This window comes from Hemitrygon akajei, chromosome 10 (genome assembly GCF_048418815.1).
Source record: "Hemitrygon akajei chromosome 10, sHemAka1.3, whole genome shotgun sequence".
In the NCBI taxonomy this organism is placed as follows: domain Eukaryota; kingdom Metazoa; phylum Chordata; class Chondrichthyes; order Myliobatiformes; family Dasyatidae; genus Hemitrygon; species Hemitrygon akajei.
In genome coordinates, this window is record NC_133133.1 from 124,236,857 (window position 1) to 124,259,598 (window position 22,742).

Sequence of the window (22,742 nt, forward strand, 5' to 3'; positions counted from 1 at the left end):
ATGGTGAATTGAGGTACAGTGGAAAAACATTGCTTTCCATAGCATTTGTACAGATTATTTCATTGCCGCAGTGCATTGAGGTCGTCCAAGGGGAAACAAAAACAGGATGCAGAATAAAATGTTATTGTTACAAAGAAAGCACAGTGCAGGAAGGCAATAAGCTACAAGGCCATATTGAGGTAGATTGCAAGTTCATCGGTTCATTTCATTGGAAAGAAAGAATGCCCAGTGTGGGAGGGGTTTCTGGTAATATTGATAGTGCTTTCCCGAGGAGGCAGAAGCTACAAACGGAGACAATGGACTGGAGCGGGCTTTTACGGTAGACTGGCTTGTGTCCATAACTCTGCGATTTTTCTGTGGTTAAGGGCAGAGCAGTTCCCACATGGTGGTTACTGAAGAAAGGGAGGTGCTTCGTGTGTAGTGGGATACTTCGAGAGGAATGCAGGATAGTACATCAAGAAAAATCCAAAAGATTTTAATGTCTTTGGAGGTAAGTGGGTGACCAGGAAAAGAGTAGGACACACATTGAGAATATCTACAAGGAGTGCTGTTGCAGGAAAACAGCATTCATCATCATGGACACCCCCCACCATCCACACCATGATCTCTTCTTACTGCTGCCATCAGGAAGGAAGTACAGGAGCCCCAGGTCCTACACAACCAGGTTCATGAGCTGTCAGTTCTCTGCGAGCATCAGGCTCTTGAACAGGGAGATAACTTCACTCAGCTTCACTCAGTCCAGCACTGAGCTGGTTCCATTATCTACAGATTCATTTTCAAGGACTCCACAACTCATGTTCTTGATATTTATTGCTATTTATTTATTTATTATTTATTATTATTATGGGTTTTGTTTGTCTCTTTTTATTGTTGCACAGTTTATTGTCTTTTGTACTTTAGTTTGCTCATCTTTGTTGTGCAGTTTTTCATTGTGTTTCCTTTTATTCCGAGGGTAGTATTTGGTGACATATATGTACTTGGATAATAAATTTACTTTGAACTTATTTATAAGGAACATGGCTTTCATCAATGAATACTTCTCATTTGTATTCATGAATTTAAGACCAACGTAGTCTATTTACAACCATACAAAGTCTTCAATGAATTCTTCTCATCTGTATTTATTAATAAGAAAGACATAGTAGTTGAAGAATTCATTGTAGCTAGAACAGGAGGAGGTTTGGATAAATACATGGATAGGAGGGCATGTAAAGAGCTATGGTGCAGGTGCAGGTCAATGGGACTAGGCGGAATAGTTCGGCACAGACTAGATGGGCTAAATGGCTTGTTTCTGTGCTGTAGTGCTCTATGATTGTTTGATTACATTAGGTGTCTCCATAGAATTGAATAAAATGTACCTCAGGCTGATTTGGAAGATATCTGGATACTGTTATGGTCTTGAGAATGATTCTTAAATTTTCCCTGGCAATGGGTGGGAAAACAACAAATGTGGTAACTTTATTAAAGAAGGGCATCAGGGTGATCACAGGCCTATCAATCCAATCTCAGCTGCTGGAGAATTACTGGCTAAATATTCCATGAAGCAGGACTGATCTGGGAGTCTGGGAGCAGGGAGTGATCAAAGATCGTTAGAGGAGATCCTGCCTAATTTGACAGAAATTTTCAATGAGATAATCTAACATGTTGACACAGGGAGTGCAGTTGATTTAATCTACATGAAGTAAGGAGTAAGGCCAATAGATGGTGTCCCAAAACTGGTCCAAAAGGCCATGAGATCCAAGTCACAAATAATAGGTAGTGCGGCAAAGTCTGACTGAGTGGAACAAGGCCAGGCCCATCCTTCTGCAGCACCAGATACAGATCGAGTCTCAAGACTTGTGGTATGCATACTTCAGTTCCACAAACTGCCTAATCCAGCCACACACAAGGTGGCCATAAGGACAAGGGTTAGGGTTAGGTGCATTTGTCCTCTTTCTCTGGGGACCTATGGGACATGCTCCACCTCTGTTCTCCAGGTGAACTGAAGATGGATCAGGTGGCCGCAGTGCAGCAGCCCACTGAAAGCACCTTGCACCTCATGACCAGGTTCCCTGCCCACCACGGGGAGAGAATGCTGCCCCCATAGTCCTAGCTTTTGCCAAATGTTGCCTATCCACTCCAGATGGTTTTTGATGTACAAACATAGAACATTGATCAATACCCTTCGGCCCATGATGTTGTAGTGATCTTTTAACCTACTCCACATTCAATCTGAACATTTCATCTTCCACAGACTGTAACCCTCTATTTCTCTATCATCCACATGCCTATCTAACATTCTCTTAAATGTCCCTAATCTATCAGCCTCTACCAACACACCAGGAGCTTGATTCACACACTTACCATTTACTGTGTAAAATACTACTTCTGATATTTCCTCTCAACTTCCTCCACTCATCTGAAAAATGTATCCTCTTGCATTAGTCATTGCCAGGCCAGGAAAAAGGTGCCGGCTGTCTACTTATGCCTTTTACCATCTTATAAACCTCTATCAACTCATCGCTCATCCTCCTTCACTCCAAAGAGAAAAGCCAAAACTTGCTAAACCTTTCCTCCTAAGATGTGCTCCCTAATCTAGGAAGAATCCTGGTAAAACTCCTCTGCACCCTCACAAAAACTTCTACATCCTTTCTATAATGAGGCAAGAAAAACTGCATATAATACTCAAAGTGTGGTCTAACCAGGGTATTATAGAGCTATACCGTTACCCTGTGGACTTCTCTGAACCAGATCTATAGCACCATCATTTGGGTCAGTTACTGAAGAGCATAGCCACGCTTTTCCATCAGTTTACTTTGACCAGTTCCCTAAGGCCAGCTCAAACTGTTTGCAGATGCTTGTCAATCTGACCACTGACCATGGATCTGAGCAGATCGCTAGGTGAATGGGAAGACAGCCTGGGTGATTTCCAAGGGAGAGAAGCAAGGGACTGGTTAAACCTGCACTTACTATAGCAGGCCTGAGATAACCTGGTTCCCCCCAATTACAGAAAAGATCACTTCCGCAGTACCACTTTTTGATGGACCTGCCCAATCCTCAATTCTTGTAACATGCCATGGTCCCTCTGACCTAGATCCCCAATATTTAGTCGGGTCTGATGGTGAAGGGGTCATTGAATTAGTTGGGCCAGTTATTGAAGAACATAAACTCGCTCTTTCTGTAGTTGACCCTCTACCCAGATGTCAACTCAAAATGCTCTCATGTGCTAATCAATCTGCAAAATGACTGTGAATCTGAGCAAAGACCATGACCTAGTTTTGACCAAGGTGCCTCCACTGCCTGACAACAAAAGCCCTCTTAGGCATTCATCCTTCCCAATGGATTCTATGGAGTGCACTAAGAAGATGGGAATGTGGACAGCTCTGCCTGACCCCAGACAATGGGGAAACTACCTGTCTGGCACCGATCGATTTGAACTGAACTACTGGTACCTGCATTCATGCTTGGGTTGGCTACAAAAGGAGCAGCTTCAAGAAGGCAGCATCCATCATACAGAATATGCCTTCTTGTCATTGAGACAGTCAGTCAGGAGCCTGAAGACCAAAACTCAACATTCTTGGAACAGCTTCCTTCCCTCCACCATCAGATATCTGAACAGTGCATGACCCCATGAACTCTACCTCATTATTTGTCTTTTGCACTTTTATTTTGTAGCTTATTGTAAATTTATGGCTTGCACTGCAATGCTACCATAAAACAACACATCTCACAACTTGAGAGTGATACGACATCTGATTCTGACATTGATTCTGAAGTCCTGTTTATATTTTCATGCTGATGTTTCGTCAGCTTTCAGTTCAATTTAATTTTATGAGGTTATTTAAATTTATTTGAATAGTTTTAATCAAAGGTATTTAAAAACTGTTTGAAACTCTTTTCCTACCCTGAATACTGTTTATATCCAGGATGAATTAGTTCATGGAATTAAAAATTATGTTTTCATATCATGGCCTATAATGGTTGGGTTCAATAGTTCTCCAATCTTGGCAATTTACTTACAAACGTTTCGTCACCAGACAAGGACACATCATCAGTGTGCTGTTGATGGTGGCATGTCTTCCAAATGCTTGGCCTTTATTTATTTACCAGTCAGTTGATTGGTCACCACTTCTGGAACGCAATTATGATGCGGAGAGTAAACTTCTTTGCTGATTGGTTGTGTGATGAACTTCGTGCTACCATCACAATCGAGTTTCCGAAATGGCAACTCAGCTGGTTGATAACTAGGAGATAACTGATCAGGAAACAGGAGACTGAATGAAAAAAAGAGAATGTATTTGAAAGATAGTTTAAAAGAAGAGAATAATCAGATTCTTTGTGGGGTCTTGAGGGCAGAAACCTGATATGGAGCAGCTGTGGCAAAAATCAAAGCCCTCCGTGTCAGAAAGACCATGATTTGAACGCCAAACAGAATCCAATGACTTAACTTTGCCTGTTTTTTGTCCATCTTGCAGATCAGAATCATAAAACGAGGAAAAAACACTTAAAGATGCACAATGCTGGCAGTATCAGAGAACACCTCAGTAGCTTCCAAAACGTAATTAAACCAACACGTTTACCAACCATGGAACCTGAAACGGGCAACAAAACACAGCATCATATACGAAAAAAGCGTTTTTTGTCTTATCCAAGATTTGTGGAGGTCATGGTCACTGCTGACAGCAAAATGGTCTATCATCACGGGAGGAATTTACAGCACTACATTCTAACACTTATGTCAATAGTAAGTAAGCCTCAGCAATTGACTTTGTGTGTTTGTGTCAATGTGGGAGAAATAGTGAAGTGAAACAATGCGATTTATACCAGTGTTTTGTTTGTAACTGCTGATTTTCCCTTTCCCTTCTTTTACTTTGCATCCTCCCCACTCTTTCCCTCAAACCTTTCCTCCTGATGAACTTCCCTCTCCCATTGTCCACCACAGTATCACCAAACGTGGTAATAATGCAATTGTTCCCCTGAATATTGTGTAAAACAGATGTACTGTATATCAAATGAAACTACTGTTAAAATTAAAGCTTCCGCATGTAATGGAGGAAATCAATGAAAATAATTGGTGCTGTTCTGTGTTATGCTGTATGCTCTGTGCTCTCTCTTCCACGTTGTGTGTTTGCTTGACGATGAAGATAATCTGAACCTCAGCAGATTTGCTATTTAACAGATTAAATTACTGTCAGAACAAAACTCTTATACTCTACCACTCAGATGCCATGTTTATCATTAATAGGTGAGACAAATATACAAGAAGATGAAGATGCATAACTGTAATCTATTCTAACTTTACAAAGCCCAGAATTTGCTTGTTCTAACACTTCCAATTGGAAATGTGTGGCCAGCATTGGTCAGGTCCACTGTTTCAAAGGGGCTCCCACCCTGGTATATCTGGGTTAACTTTTGAGTTGATGACCTATAGAATGCTCTACAAATGCCTTGACTCAGTTTGTAAGGATGAAGTGGAATTCCTCTCATTGCTGCACATGAGGGCTGGGATCTGTGTCCTGTACATGGTCAAATACTTCATCAGTTTGTGATTGGAAATGAAGTTCGTTTAATAGTGTCACATGCACTGTGAATCAGTAAAAAGTTTGTCTTGCATACTGTTCATTCAGATCCATTCATTGCACAGTGCTCTGAGACAGAACAAGGTAAAGCAATAACAATGCAGAATAAAGTGTAACAACTACAGAGAAAGTGCAGGGCAGGTAAATAATAAGGTGCAAGATTACAATGAGGTAGATTGTAGGGTCAAGCGTCCATCTTATTGAAACAAAGGAATCATTCAGTTGTCTTATAACAGTGGGATAGAAACTGTTCTTGAGCTTGGTGGTACACACTTCTTGCTTTTGTATCTCAATGGGAGAGGGATGAAAGGAGAATGTCCAGGGTGGGTGGGATCTTTGACTACGTCAGCTGCTTTACTGAGGCAGTGAGGAATGTAGACAGAGACCATAGTGTGGTAGCTGGTACTGAGCTGTGAATATATCTCTCTGCAGTTTCTTGCTGTCACATGCAAAGCAGTTGTCATACCAAGCCGATTTGCATTCAGATAAGATGCCTTCTATGGTGCATCAATAAAAATGATTTTCCAAGAACTTCTGTGATATCTTTGGAAGATGCAGTGAGTTATTAAAGAAGACCATAAGACTATAAAATTTAGGAGCAGAAGTAGGCCATTCAGCCCATCAGATCTGCTCCATCATTCAATCATGGGCTGATCCAGTTCTTCCAGTCATCCCCACTCCCCTGCCATCTCCCCATACCTTTTGATACCCAAGCTAATCAAGAACCTATTACACCTAATGACTTGACCTCCACAGCCGCTCGTGGCAAAAAAATTCTACAGATTTACCAGCCTCTGACTAAAGTAATTTCTCCGCATCTCTGTTCTAAATGGACGTCCTTCAATCCTGAAGTCGTGTCCTCTTGTCCTAGACACCCCTACTATGGGAAATAACTTCGTCATTTCTAATCTGTTCAGGCCTTTTAACATTTGGAATGTTTTTATTAGACCCCTCCTCATTCTCCTGAACTCCATGGAATACAGCCCAAGAGCAGCCAAACATTCCTCATATGTTAACCCTTTCATTCCTGGAATAATTCTTGTGAATCTTCTCTGAACTTTCTCCAATGTCAGTATATCCTTTCTAAAATGAGGAGCGCCCAAAACTGCACACAGTAGGTGTGAACACATTGGCCATCTCAGTGGATGTCCATCTCTGGCAGTAGTTGACACTGGAGGGGAGTGTGGGAGTGGATGGTATTTCAGATACAGCACAAGTTTAGGAAAATCCCGTCCCATAATTTGGCTTGTATGGCAAGATTAACTTTCTGTTGTGTAGTGGGGCTCTGCAAAGAAGGTTGTCAAACCAGGCTGATTCTACCTAAAACCCAGGTTCCATGCCCTAACTCGGGATGAGATGGCAATCTATTCAGGAGGCTGATCTCTATCCTAAGCGGATGGTACGTCCTGGAGCAGCAGGCCTACCGGGTTTTCCGAGCTGTTTGGGGGTGGGGGTAGTCTTCCAGCAGGGAGGTAATGCAGAGAAAGTCACTTCTCTTCCCCCTGAGCTGGTCCCACTTGAGTACATCATCCGTGCTTCACAATGTCTAGGAAAGGTGATGCCCTGTGACCCCTGAACAGACCTGGTGAGTGTGCGGCTGCCACTCCCACCCCCTGTCCAGTTCCTGTCTCCACTAGGTTTGGGAATTGTCAGGTGAAGGCAGATTTCATTGCATTGACTTTCAAGAAAAGCATACTTTGTAATGCTTTAACTGTGAAATAGTAACAGCAAATGAAGAAACACTCATCAGGTTAGAGTAACAGAGCTGATGTTTGATTGAAAATGGTAACTCTGTTATGCTTTTCACTATATCTGCCTGACCTGCTGAGCATTTCCAGAAGTTATTGTATGTAATAAACATCAGTTATATTTTTTAGGTTCCCATCTTTTTTTCAAACTTTCTGTTTTTCTTAAAAACCTCCGGAAGTTACCAACAATAAATTCCTCTTCATTTTCATCTGATGCTTGACTTATTGGTTACATGCTTTCCAAATAGGCAGCCTGTCACACCTTAAGCATTGTAGACTCTAAGGTCTAAGATAACTTTCTGAAATAGAATTATGTCTCTGCCTTGCATCTGCTTCAAGGAACTCTTTAAAATGGGGCCTTCTGTCATTTCAGCTGAATTTGTACATTTGAGGCTTCTTGGGATGTCATTCAATGCTCTTTGTACAATGGATTTTGTGAGTCATATTCATGTGGCTTATGAAATGCAGCCCCTAAGGTTGCAGAGTGTTGTAGATTCAAACAGCTCCATCACGGGCTCAAGCCTCCCCACCATCGGGAATATCTTCAAAAGGCAGTGCCTCAAGCACTGGGAATCAATCATGAGGAATCCTCACAATCCAGCATATATCCTCTTCTTGTTACGACCACCAGGGAGGAGGGACCAGAGCCTGAAGACCCTCACTCAATGTTTTAGAAACTGCTTCTTCCTCACCACCATCAGATTTTTGAATGATCCATAAACACTATCTCTCTATTCCTTGAAGGTGGTTAACATAATGTGTTTATGTGTACAGCACAGTTGGATTGGTCTTCATGCTTAGTCTCTGTCTTCTCATCAATATCTTCATTGATGAAGTACAGGGGCCTGACGACCCCTACTCAGTGTTTTTGGAACAGTCCCTTCCCCTATGCCATCAGATATCGAAATGATCCTTGAAAATTACCTTGCTATCTATCCATTCATTCATTCATTCATTTATATGTTTATTTATTAATTTATTCACTTACTGTATTTTGTAGGAATTTATTTTAAGTCGTGCACTGTACTGCTACCACAAAGCAGCAAATTTCATGACGTAAGTCAGCGATTGTAAATCCAATTCTGAATCTTTACACAACCCGATTTATCTGCCAATTTAAAGTGAATTCGTCATTCATGTCTTCAATGTCGCAATCAGATGAACAAGAAAGTGACACCTTCTGCCTTCATTTCTCCCCATCCTTTCTCACATTACTGCCTCCAGCAGGAGACTTATTCTGCAGCTGTCGTACTAAATCACTTGCTCACCTGCCGTCTTGCTCATAGCCAGTGTGAAGCCTCCAGTGTAATTGCCCAGGATAAACAGGAACACTGACCCGGGGCAAATCAACAGCCTGAGCTTCTGACATCAAAGGCAACATCTCACTGCTTCCCAGAAGGAGTCCAATAACTTCCCTCAGTTGAGAAACTTATTTCACAGAACGACACAGATTTAAATTTAGGATACAGCAGGTCTGACGTTATGAGGATAGCGTGACCGTATCTCCCAGGAACAAATGTGGCCAGGTCCAGTTCACAAAGCAGCCCTCCTCGAGCTTGACCACTTGCCACTACAACATGCTGAAGTGTTAACAGCAGCTTGCACTGTATGAATGAAATGCTGTAAGGTACCTCGTTGGAATTTGGTCACAGAGGTGGACTCCCAGGATGCATCACATGTGAGTAATTTTAGGATTCAGTAAATGATACTAAAGCATTGACGAAAACCTGATTTAAGACACAGGAGCAGAATTAGTCCATTCAGCCCATCGAGTCCACTCCATCATTTGATTTCAGTGGGTTTATTTTTGTCTCGACATGATTCTCCCAACTTCTCCCAGTGACCTTTGGCACCCTTACTATTCAAGAATCTACCAGCCTCCACTTATATACCCAATGGCTTGGCCTTCGCAGCCGTCTGTGGTAATGAACTTCAAAGATTCACCACCCTTTGACTAAAGGAATTCCTCCTCATCTCTGTTCTAAAGGGATATCCTTCTTGTTGTAGGTATCATCCCTCAACAATAACGATCAGTAAGGCACAGAGAAACTCTGTATTAACTAGCAAGTATTTTTATTGGTTCAGTTATCAACAAGCAGGTGAACTTACACAAGTAATGCAGATAACTAGCCTCCACTCTATGGACTGTCGACACTTCTTCCTGTTTTATTAAAGCAGCCACCACAATCGAAGACCCCACCCACTCGGGGCACTCTTTCTCCCCCTCTCTCCAATCAGGCAAAAGATACAAATGTCTGAAAACATGTACGACCAGGCTCAAGGATAACTTCTATCCCACTGTTATCAGACTCTGGAGCGAACCTCTTGTAGGATAAAGTGAACTCTTAGGCTCACAATCTACTAGATAATCATCATTGACTGTTTTGTTTACTTACACTGCCCCTCTTCAATAGCTTTTACTCTTTATTCTGCACTGTTACTGTCTTAACTTATTCCAGCTCAATGCACTGTGTAATGATTTGATTTGCAGAAACAATATGTAACACAAGTTTTTTGCAATATTTTGGTACCTGTGACAACAATAAACCAAACCAAAGGAAAGACAGCCGGATTTACAATCTGACAGAGTGCAGTATCTCTTGTTCTATAAGAATAAGGAAGGCTGATGATCTGGTTTCAGGAAGGAGGTCTGTGTCAGTCTGATACAAACAATAATTAGAGGAGTGGGTAGCAGCATTGACACACAAGGCCTTGCATGGGATTGGTCTTCCTCTGGGCTGGTCCTGCTTCTGCAGATTTTTTTTGTTGCAAACTGTCAGCTTCACCTCAAATGATTTTTGGTGAAGCTGGTGGGAAGGCAGCAGCCATGGGACATGTACGCTGGTCATGGTGTGGCTCTTGTTGGTCTGACACTAGCAACGTTTCTGCCGGTGCTGGTTACCAACTGATGGTACCAGGCTGAAACTGCATTTGGAGCTCAAAGGTCCAAATAGCCTTGCAGCTTCTTCAGTGACCTTTCTCCATCCTAATGTCTTCTTGTTCGGTGACACATGGATGATGTTTCTTGCTACTCACAGATCATCAGCAAAAATGCCAAAGTGTGCAAGGCTTGGACAACATAAGCAATAGTCACATGCATCAATATCACAATGGAATAAAGGGAATTACAGAGGAATGAGAGAGGAGCTTGCCCACGTGGATACCAGCAGGGATGACAGCAGAGCAGAGATGGCTGAAGTTTCTGGGAGTAGTTCACAAGGCGTAGGATAGATATGTCCCACAGAAGTTCTCAATTTGCAGAGCTAGGCAGCAGTGGCTGACCAGGGATGTTAAAGGCTGCATAAAAGCCATGGAAATTGCATATGAGGTAGCAAAATTGAATGGGAAGTTGGATGATTGGAAAGCTAACTAACCAATAATATAAAGCAATATACCTAAGTTTTTTTTTCAGTTATATGAAGAGTAAAAAGGATGTGGGAGTTGATATTGGACCACTGGAAAATGATGCTGGTGAGATAATAATGAGGGACAAAAATGGTAGATGAACTTAATGGGCACCTTGCATCAGTCTTCACTGTTGAAGACACTAGCAGTGTGCCAGAGGTCTGTGAGTGCCAGAGGGCAGGAGTGAGTGCCATTCCTATTACAAAGTAAAAAGTACTAGGCAACCTCAAAAGTCTTAAGGTGGATAAGTCACCTGGGCCAGATGGATTACATCCTAGAGTCCTGAGAGAGGTTGCTGAAAAGATAACAGATGTGTTGGTCATGATCTTTCAAGAATCACTTGATTCTGGCATGGTCCCAGAGGACTGGAAGATTGCAAATGCCACTCTGCTCTTTAAGAAGAGAGAAAGGCAAAAGAAAGGAAATTTTAGCCTAACCTCAGTGGTTGGGAAAGTATTTGAGTCTGTTATTAAGAATGAGGTTTCAAAGTACTTGGAGACTAATGATAAAATAAGTCAAAGTCAGCATGGTTTCTGTCAAGGGAAATCTTTGCTGACAGATCTGTTAGAGCTCTTTGAGGAAGTAACAAGCAGGGTGGACAAAGGAGAGGCAGTGAATGTCACTCACTTGGATTTTCAGAAGGCGATTGATAAGTTGCCGCACTGAGGCTGCTTAACAAGATAAAATCCTATGGTGTTACAGGAGAGATAGTGGCATGGATAACGGAATGGCTGACAGGCACGAAGCTGTGAGTGGGAATAAAGGCGGCCTTTTCTGGTTGGCTGCTAGTGACTAGTGATGTTCCTCAGGGGTCAGTATTGGGACCGCTACTTTTCACATTGTTAGTCAATAATTTAGATGATGGAATTGTTGGCTTTATGGTAAAGTTTGCGGCTGATTCAAAGATAGGTGGAGGAGTAGGAAGTGGTGAGGAATCCATGCAATTGCAGCAGGACTGAGACAAAATGGAAGAATGGGCAAAAAGTGGCAGATTGAATACAGTGTTTGGAAATGTACGATAATGCATTTTGGTAAAAGGAACAATAGTGCAGACTATGATCTAAATGGGGAGAAAATTCAAACTTCGGAGGTGCAGAGAGATTTAGGAGTCCTCGTGCAAGACTCCTAGAAGGTTAATTTATGGGCTGAGTCTGTGATAAAGAAGGAAAATGAAATGTTGGTATTTATTTCAAGGGGAAAAGAACGTAAAAGCAAGGAGATAATGCTGAGGGTTCATAAAACACTAGTCAGGCCACACTTGAGTATTATTAACAGTTTTGGGCCCCATATCTCAGAAAGGATGTGTTGTCATTGGAGAGAGTCCAGAGGAGGTTCACGAGTTTGATTCCAGGAACGAAGGGGTTAACATATGAGAAGTGTTTGGCAGCTTTCGGCCTGTACTCACTGGAATTTAGAAAAATGTGGGGGGATCTCATTGAAACCGACCAAATGTTGAAAGGACTAGACAGAGTGGATGTGGAGAGGATGTTTCCTATGCTGGGGGTATCCAGAACTAGTGGACACTGCCTTAGAATTGAAGGGTGACCTTTTAGACAGAGATAAGGAGCATTTTTTTTTTAGCCAGAGTGTAGTGAGTCTGTGGAATGCTCTGCCAAAGACTGTGGTGGAGCCCAAGTCTGTGGGTACATTTAAGGTGGAAGTTGATAGTTTGCTGATCAGTCAGGGCATCAAAGGATATGGCGAGAAGGCAGGTGTATGGGGTTAAATGTAATCTGGGATCAGCCATGATGGTATGGCGGAGCAGACTCGATGCACTGAAAAGGTTAATTCTGCCCCTTATGGTCTTCTGGTCTGCCGTCTGCATGTGGGTTAAATTGTCCAATGGGCAAGGATATTGCTTCTATAACATTCAGAATCAGGTATATAATCACTGACATATTAAATGAAGTTTGTTCTTTTGTGCTAGTAGTATTGTGCAAGTCAAAAAGATGATGATAAGTTGCAATAACAAAATAAGTAATTTGGAAGAGGAATAATGGAGTAGTGTTCATTGGTTTGTGGACCATTCAGAAAGCTGCTGGCAGAGGGGAAGAAGCTGTTCCTAAAACAATGAGTGTGGGTCTTTAGGCCCCATACCTCCTCCCTGATGGTTGCACTGAGACAAGGGTATGTGCCTGGATGGGGAGGGTTTTTAATGACAGATGCTTCCTTCTTGAGGCACTGCTTTTGAGGATGTCCTCGATGGTGGGGAGGCTTGTGCCATGATGGAGCTGGCTGAGTTTACAGCCCTCTGCAGCCTCCTCCATTAGAGCTCTGTGCCTTTATACCAGTGGGTGATGCAGCCGGCCAGAATGATCTCAACAGTACACCTGTAGAAATTTGCAAGAGGCTTGGGTGACACACCAAATCTCCTTAAACTCCTAATGAAGTGTAACTGCTGGCCTGCTGTCTTCATGATTGCAGTAACGTGTTGGGCTCAGGATTGGTCCTCTGAGGTAGTGATGAAGAGCACTGACCCCTTCCACCTGCCACCTGCCCAACAGGTCCCACCCATCTGAGAACCAAGAATGAAGGTGAATTTACCAGGTACTAGAGGATAAACTCTGAAAAGCCCATCCGATTAAACATATGGTTGCCCTTGATTCCATTTCACATTAACCTACCTGAGTTGCCACCCTTGTTAATGATTTTATACATGGTGAGAAGAAGTATCAGTCATAAATTCATCACATCACCACACAGTTTTCAAAAGAGAAGGACACAAGGCCAGAAGATGTCAGAGACACAATGCTCATGATCACCTTCTGAATTCTGAAAAATGACTCTGCATCGTGGTGACTCACTGAACCCACAGCGATTCTTCCTGCTTCTTACCATAGTGGACATTCTCACTGTGTTTCTCTGACTGTGCAGAGAGTTAGAAGCACCAAGTGTCCCTATTGGACAATCTCACTTGGTCCTTTGGCACTACCTCTTTAGTCAAGAAAGCACAGCAGCATCTGTACTTCCTGAGGAGATCGAGGCAAGCAAGGATTTTCCTCACCCCCACTGCATTCTAACCAATTTTTACAGCAGCACCATTGAGAGAGTCCTGAACAGCTGTATCACTGTGTCTGGATACGGGAATTACAAGTCATCTGACTGCAAGACCCTACAAGGGATTGCGAGGTCTGCTGAGTGAACTATTGGAGTCTCTCTTCCACGCATTTGAGATATTTATCAGGAGCATTGTGTACAAGTCAAGTCAGGTCACTTTTTATTGTCCTCTCGACCATAACTGTTGGTACAGTACACAGTAAAAACGAGACAACGTTTTACACAAGACACTTAGCATTTTGATGAATCCCTTCCATCCATCTCACAAACTCTTTGACTACCCCACACCAACCCCTCCGCCCCCCGCAGCCAACAGGCAGGAGGTAGAGTAGCATTAGGTCAAGGACTGTAAGAATGCAAAGCAGCTTCTTCCCCCAGGCCGTGAGACTACTGAAGTCTCTGGGACAACCCAAGACTCATCATGTAGGAAATGCCAGTAGTGTTATGCTTGTTATGCTGTTTACATTTTAACTTGTGTTGTAAATGTACCTTATGCTAAATGTCAATCTTCTGAAATATATTTTATTATTTGTTAACTTACTTGTGGTAATATTACTTTATGGGCTGTGTGTGAGTTGCATGTACTGTGTTATACACCTTGTTGTGGAGAGATGTTGTTTCGTTTGGTGGTACACATGTATGACAGAATGACAATCAACTTGAACTTGAACTTCTCGAGTCACAAGGCGGGGAGTGATCTTCATCGAGCAGCAACACTAAGGGAAAGCAGGGAGGAACACCAGCCACAATACAATACCTGGCAAAAGACCCTTACTCTGTCAATCAAGAGGTACTCCAGAGTATCTACAAACCTGGCCAGATTCTGCAAATGTCTGCAAATCCGCTGGAGAAGCTGGGGCCCAGTGCCTTGAACAATGCACACAAAATGCTGAAGGAATTCAGCAGGTCACGCAGCACCTATGGAGGAGAGTGAACAGCTAACATTTTGGGAAAAGACGCTTCATCAGTACTCCAGAAATGCGGTATCCTCAGTCGAAGAGCAAGGAGATCTCTCTGAACTGAAAGGGACCCAAATCATATGATTTCTGGATTGGAGACTGCAGGTTGCTGCTATCTGGAAAACGATAACGAACTGCTGGAGGAACTCAGTAGGTCAAGTAGTGTCCGTAGAGGCATAGGGTGACAATCCTGATACACGGCTCAACCCAAAACATTGAGCATCTTTACGACTCCATAGATGCTGCCCAACCTGATGAGTTCCTTCAGCAGCTAGTTTCTTGATCTAGTTGTAGATGGGATGACTTGTACCCGAGGCTATTTTTAAGTGGGTTGTCTCTTGAATTTATTAGTGAGGGATGTAAACTGAGCACGATTAGTAACAGCAAACACGAGGAAATCTGCAGATGCTGGAAATTCAAGCAACACACACAAAATGCTGGTGGAACGCAGCAGGCCAGGCGGCATCTATAGGGAGAAGTACAGTCGGCGTTTTGGGTCGAGACCCTTCGTCAGGAAAAAAGAGATAGTAAGAGATTTGAAAGAGGGAGGGGGAGAGGGAGACCCGAAATGATAGGAGAAGACAGGAGGGGGAGGGATGAAGCTAAAAGCTGGGAAATTGATTGGCAAAAGGGATACAAGGCTGGAGAAGGGGGAACATCATAGGACGGAAGGCCTTGGAAGAAAGAAAGGGGGAGGGGAACACCAGAGGAAGATGGAGAACAGGCAAGGAGTTATTGTGAGAGGGAAAGAGAGAAAAAAATTAAAAATTAAAAATTAGGGATGGGGTAAGAAGGGGAGGAGCAGCATTAACGGAAATTAGAGAAATCAATTTTCATGCCATCAGGTTGGAGGCTACCCAGGTGTTGTTCCTCTAACCTGAGTGTGGCCTCATCTCAACAGCAGAGGAGGCCATGGATTGACATATCGGAATGGGAATAGGACGTGGAATTAAAATGTGTGGCCACTGGGAGATCCTGCTTCCTCTGGTGGATAGTGCATAGGTGCTCAGTGAAACTGTCTCCCATTCTGCGTCGGGTCTCACCGACATATAGAAGGCCACACCGGGAGCACCGGACACAGTAGATTCACAGCAGATTCACAGGTGAAGTGTCGCCTCACCTGGAAGGACTGTCTGGGGCCCTGAATGGTGGTGAGGGAGTAAGTGTAAGGGCAGGTGTAGCACTTGTTCCGCTTACAAGGATAAGTGCCAGGATTAGTAACAGTTTTGTCTTGAGCCATGAAAATGGCTTGTGGCCTACTTGAGAGAATGAAGAACAAAATCTATTCAAAGATCAGTATTGTTAAAGGTGTCATCTTTTGGATGAGATCTTATCAAGTGGAAGGAATACATTTCAAGGCAGAGCAATTGCTATCTCCAGTGCCCTGATCTACATTTACAGTATGCCTTAATCAACATCATAGAACTTAGTTATTGAGGCATTATCATCAGTGTGAGCTTACTGTCTCCAAGTGTTTCATTAATAGTTCATCAATATTATACCTCTTGAGGTAACTTGAGGCCATGAAAGGTACTTTGTAACAGCTTTCTGCTGTCACTGGCTGAGGACAAATCCACATCATTCCATCATTTCCATTCCTTCAACAACACACTGCTGCCATCCATGCATTCTGCTTGTGCATTCCTCCTCTATCAAAATTCAGCAAAGATATTACCAACACATTAATTCCATGCCATGGAAATTAGTTTCTACGCTGCAATCTGCACCTCCCTCTGTTCAACAATTGCAGCACTGTGAGAATTTCTGTAATTACCTTTCCTTTTTATGAGTTACAATTCAGCAAGGCCCAGCAAGGCTGCTGATCTGTGCCAAGACCACCACCTCAGACTCTTGCTCCAGGCCAATGCTTCTACCACCTTGTTTGTATGTAAAAATTGGAGTGAAAATGTTTGCATCCAAAACACACAACTTGGCCTCAATGTGGCTACAATTTACTTCCCCTGAGTGAAGTATCGTCAGAATGTTTTGCCTCATGGGCTACTTTACTGCACAGATTTTTAAGACTTCTGAACACAAAACAGTATTACACTGTGTTTTAGTTACCTCATGCTGTGTACAATAATTCTTAGGGGATATTATCAGAGGTATCTTGAAATCTGTGAATGCAGAGATTTACTTGTTTACCACTCAGCAATATGCTTACTGACAGAACCGATTTACAACAGATGCCATAGCATCTAACATTCACCAGGCCCTGACGCAGCCGGAAAACAAGGACACTTACGTCAAAATGCTGTTTCAGTTTGGCTATCAACACTATTGTCCACAGATGCCGGTGAACAAACTCCTACACCTCAGCCTAAATACACCACTGTTCAACTGGGTGTGGGACTTCCTAACCAATAGATCTCAGATAGTCAGGATGCACAACCGATCCTCCCTCCCCATCATCCTCAACACAGGTGCCCCCCCAACCCCCGGGCTGTGTGCTGGACACGTTGTTGTATAGACTGTGCTCAATCATGACCGCACGGCCAACCACCAGAGTAATCACATTATCAAGTTCACTGATGACACAACAGTGGTGGGGCTCATCGCCAACAACAATGAGGTGGAAGAGCTGGAGGCCTGGTGCCAGTCAAACAACCTATTCCTTAATGTCAGCAAGACAAAGGAAATAGTTATCAACTTCAGGAGAAATTGCACTACTCACTCCTCCCTTTACATTGGTGGCACAGCAGTGGAAAGTGCAAGCAGTTTCAGATTCCTGGGAGCGCACATCACACACAACCTCTCATGGTCCCAGAACACATCCTACACAGTTAGGAAGGTTCACCAATGCCTCTACTTTCTGGGGCGGCTGAAGAGAGCTGGACTTTGCACATCCATACTCACATCATTCTACAGATGTGCAGTAAGGAACATTCTAACAGGCTGCATCACTGCCTGGTACGGAAACTGCACTGCGGCAGACAGGAAGGTTCTGCAATGGATCGTCAAAACTGTCCAGTGCATCACTGAAATTACTCTACCTGACATCAAGAACATAGATACAGAAAGATGCAGGAAAAGGGCCAGTAATATCATGAAGGATCCCACACACCCTGCTCATGCTTGTCTCACTCCCATCAGGGAGGATGCGAAGTAACATCCATGTCATGTACATTAGACTCAAGAACAGTTACTTTCCCCAAGCAGTAAGACTGATCAACATCTCCACCCACTAACTCACCACTACATTATTATCTCCCACCTTTAGTACAGCCTAGCATCACAGCCTAGCATCCTGAGCAGCTGCATCACTGCCTGGTTCGGAAATTGCACCATCTCGGATCGCAAGACCCTGCAGGGGATAGTGAGGTCAGCTGAGAAGATCATCGGGGTCTCTCTTCCTGCCATCACGGACATTTACACTACACGCTGCATCCGCAAAGGAAACAGCATTATGAAGGACCCCATGCATCCCTCATACAATCTCTTCTCCCTCCTGCCGTCTGGGAAAAGGCTCCGAAGCATTCGGACTCTCACGACCAGACTATGTAACAGTTTCTTCCCCCAAGCTATCAGATTCCTCAATACCCGAAGCCTGGACTGACACCTTGCCCTATTGTCCTGTTTATTATTTATTGTAATGACTGCACTGTTTTTGTGCACTTTATGCAGTCCTGTGTAGGTCTGTAGTCTAGTGTAGCTTTCTCTATGTTGTTTTTTTTTATTACGTAGTTCAGTCTAGTTTTTGTACTGTGTCATGTAACACCATGGTCCTGAAAAACATTGTCTCATTTTTACTATGTACTGCACCAGCAGTTATGGTCGAAATGACAATAAAAGTTGACTTGACTTGACTTGACTTTAAGGGCATACAATCAATCCATGTATATAAGTTATCTTATGTATTTATACTTATTGTGTGTGTTATTTATTATTATTATTATGTTTATCTTTTGTGTTTTCTTGTGCTGCACTGGACCTGGAGTAATAATTTTTTGATCTCCTTGCACTTGTGTACAGGAAATGTGATTAAACAATCTTGAATCTTAGCTTTCATCTATCTTAGCATATGGAGTTTGAGGATAATGCTAACACTAGACACTGCCATAGACATAAGAGATTCTGAAGATGCTGCAAATCCAGAGCATCACACAGAGAATGCTGGAGGATCTCAGCAGATCAGATAGCATCTATGGAAAGGAATAAACAGTTGGTGTTTTGGCTAAAAATGAGTCCTGATTAAGGATCTCAGCCCAACTGTTTATTCCTCTCCATTGATACTGCCTGACTAGATAACGCCTTTATAAGTCATTAAATTACCAATGATTTACTGCAGACCTGAGATGAGAACAGCCTGTATTGATTATTAGAGCCAGTCCAAGATTTCTTCATTCACAGAAGACATCTGCACTTAGCTTTCTGTGGCTCCTCAGATTAAAACTAAAATTGTTTAAAAGGAGTTTATTCTGAGATTTCTTCATTCACCAAGAAGAAGATTTGTACTTAGATTTCTGAGGCTCCCAAAATTAAAACCAAAACTGTTTAAAAGCAGGTCATCCCAACAAGAAGTAAAATTGTAATGCTACCTTCTGACTCACACATGACCCATTTTTACAAGTAGGGCCTGGTGTTTAAAGTGTTAACCTGTTGCCATGTTCCTGCACTATATCAACAAAAATGTTAGTAATTCAACACCAGCGATTTCCAATTAGAATTGGCTTTTCAACAAATCACATTTCATTTGTACACTTGTAGAGGTGAAGGGTATATGGTCTCGAGAGCTCAAGATAAACTAATTAAAGCTTCAGGGGGAAAAAGTGTCAGGGAAACAGAAACACTCCACTAATGAACAAGCAAACAGTAGTTTATAATTGATGAAAGCATTAAAATTCATACTGTAGTGTTAGGCATGTGTAACAGCTTGTGTTTATCTTGTAATGTGGGGAGGATTCAGAAGCATCTGTAAGCACAAGAGCACACTGACATATATCAGCATGTTAAAAAAAATCAAAGTGTCCACAAACTCGGTTCAAGTTAGAGTTTGAGCTCTTCCCATTGTCAACACAAGCTAGGAACTGGCCAATCAGGCACATTGACAGCCTTTTGAAATGTTAAATCCCAGGGCAGCAAACTCTTCGTATGATACCAATGAGACATACTCAACTTTGCAAAGTTTGTTCACTTGGAAAAAAGAGCCCAATGGGTCGGCCAGTGTCCTTGCTGAAAAGTGATAAGGAAGACTGGATGATGAATGATCAAGCTGTCGGGCAATTCTTGAACTTCACTGAAAGGTTTCTTCTTCAAAATTGTAAACATAACTGGCACAGACTCTCCCCCAAGAAAAAAAAAATAGGCTTTGAAATTAAAAACCAACTTTGTCTCTGGATGTTGGTATTAATTTCTGAGATAAACATCTCAGAGGATCGTGGGCCCAAAATATTGATGCAATCATGAAGATCACCATTGGCTATAGCTCATTAGGAGTTTGAGGAGATTTGGTGCTTCTCCAAAGACTAGCAACTTTCCACAGGTTGCAACTTTCATATAGTAACTTTCCATTGAGAGCATTCTGACTGGTTGCATCACTACCTGATATGAATGCACAGGACTGAAAGAGGCTGAAGAGGGTTGTGGACTCAACGAACTCCATTACAAACATAAGGCTCCCCTCCATCGAGGACATCTTCAAAAGCCAGCGCATCAAAAATGTGGTATCCATCATGAAGGACCCTCACCATCTAGGACATGCCACCTTGACAGAACTACCATCAGAAATGAGGTACATGATCCTGAAGATGCACACTCAGTGTTTTAGATACAGGATTTTCCCCTCCAACATCTCATTTCTGAATGGTTTATGAACACGTGAACACTACGTCACTATTCTGCTTTTACAGTAATATTTTTATTTCTTACACTGTACTACTGCCATAAAACAGCACATTAACGACTTTATCAGAGATAATAAACCTGATTCTGGTTCTGAATCAAGAACAAGAGGAAATAAAATTCACAAAGGCACCAGTTCTGGCTGTGAGGAAGTAGCCTGCCAGTTATCAATCCCAATGCTTGCAGTAACATTGTAAAATCAGCTTCACTGAGGTGCGATGAGGTTCCTCCAAGTATCAAAGGTTTGTGGGGTCTGTCACTGATTACAGCAGGTCAGGAAACACAATATTGTCACAAAGAAACCTTTTGTTTCAAAGCAAAATTTGCAGCAGCCAAATATTTTCTCACCAGTTAGCTCCAGAGCCGTAACCGAAACAGATACGTGGATACTCAGGGGCCAGCACATCACCCATTTCACACCATCCAAGAGACTGCGTGACCTGCTGAGTTCCTCCAGTGGTTTTTCTTTCAGAAATGAACCACAAAACCCTAGGAATGGAAATACAAGCCAGAAAGCTGGGATGGAGGCATATGGCATGCTTGCCTTCATAGGTTGGCTATAGACATAAGATTTGAGAGGTTATGTTACAACTTCACAAAACAACACTAAGGACATGCTTGCACTGTTGTGTGCACTTTTGGTCACCACACTATGGGAAGGATGTGACTGCACTGGAATGCAGCGGAGATTGGCCAAGATGTTGCCTCGATTTTTGCTTGCTCTTAAATAAATAACTCCGTAGATAAAATTCAGTGTGCACATGTTGTTGTCACTAGGCAAAAAAATTGCACAGCACGAAGTTTTTACACACACTGGTCATTACATTGGATGACATGTGCTATCAGGAGAGGCTGGAGAAACTGGGGTTGTTTTCTCTAGAGTGACACAGGCTGAGGTGAGACCTGTCAGAAGTTTACAAGATTATGAGAGGCAAAGAAAGAGTAGGCAGCTGGTATCTATTTCCCAGGTTTCAAATATCTAATATTATAGGGTCCCCACTTATGGTGAGAGGGGTTGCTCAAAGGAGATTTATGGGTTAATTTTTTACAGTGCCTGGAGTGCCCAGAGGCAGTAGTGGAGGCAAATACGATAGAGGCATTTAAGAACATAAGAACAGAACAAATAGTAGCAGGAGTTGGCCATCTGACCCATCAAGCCTGCTCTGCCATTCAAAAAGATCATGGCTGATCTGGCTGTGGACTCAGCTCCACCGACCTGCCCTTTCCCCATAACGCATAATTCCCTACTATGCAAAATTCTGTCTAACTGCATATTAAATATATTTAATGAGGTTGCTTCCACTGCTTCCCTGGGTAGAGAATTGCACAGATTCACTACTCTTTGGAAAAGCAGTTTGTCCTCATTTCCATCCTAAGTGCATTGTACTTCCCTGAATCTTGAGGCTATGTCTCCTAGCTCTATTCGTACCTATCAGCGGTTACAACATTACTGCCTCAATCTTATTTAGCCCCGTCACAATTGAGTATGTTTCAAATGATCCCCTTTTATTCATCTGAATTGCTGTGACTATGCTGCGGCTGTACAAAACCTGACTCAGACCACACCTGCAACACTGTGTGCAGCTCTGGATGCCTTGCCACAGGAAGGATATGGAGAGGCTCTAATGTGCAGAAAATGGAGGAATATGTACATAGTGCAGGCAGAAGGGGTTAGTTCAGTTCGACATTTATTTATTTCGACATTAAAGGCCCTTCCAGCACTTTGAGCTGTACCACCCCCAGTTAAATCCTCCCCTGATTACGGAACAATTTACAATGACCAATTGACCTACCAAATGGTACATCGTTGGATTATGGGAGGGAACCAGAGCACCCGGAGGAAACCCATGATGTCACGAGGAGAATGTACAAACTCCTTACACTCAGAGGCGACAACTGAACCCAGGGGACCTGTACTGGAAAGTATTGGGCTAACTGCCATGACACATTATGTTCTACACATTGTGTAGACGGAAGACATTAGCTTAGTTAGCCATTTGATTAATAATTTAATTGGCTAGGCTCAACATTGTGGGCTGAAGGGCCTGTTTTTGTTCTGTACTGCTCAATGTTCTATGTTTAATTAGTACAGCAGAACATCATGGGCTGAAGGGCCTGTGTTCTAGGTTCTATGCTGAGCTGTTATACACAGGTGAATACATTGTCTATTTCAG

The 22,742-nt window shown here is 42.7% G+C and overlaps 1 protein-coding gene across 1 annotated transcript in view; it reads left to right on the forward strand.

Annotated features, from left to right (window-relative positions):
• LOC140734642 (A disintegrin and metalloproteinase with thrombospondin motifs 20-like) overlaps positions 1-22,742 on the forward strand; it is a 536,409-nt gene that overhangs the window by 149,107 nt on the left and 364,560 nt on the right. The window contains exon 4 of the mRNA XM_073058884.1: positions 4,455-4,723. Coding sequence (XP_072914985.1) covers positions 4,455-4,723 — 269 coding nt within the window. The remainder of the gene's footprint in view (positions 1-4,454; positions 4,724-22,742) is intronic.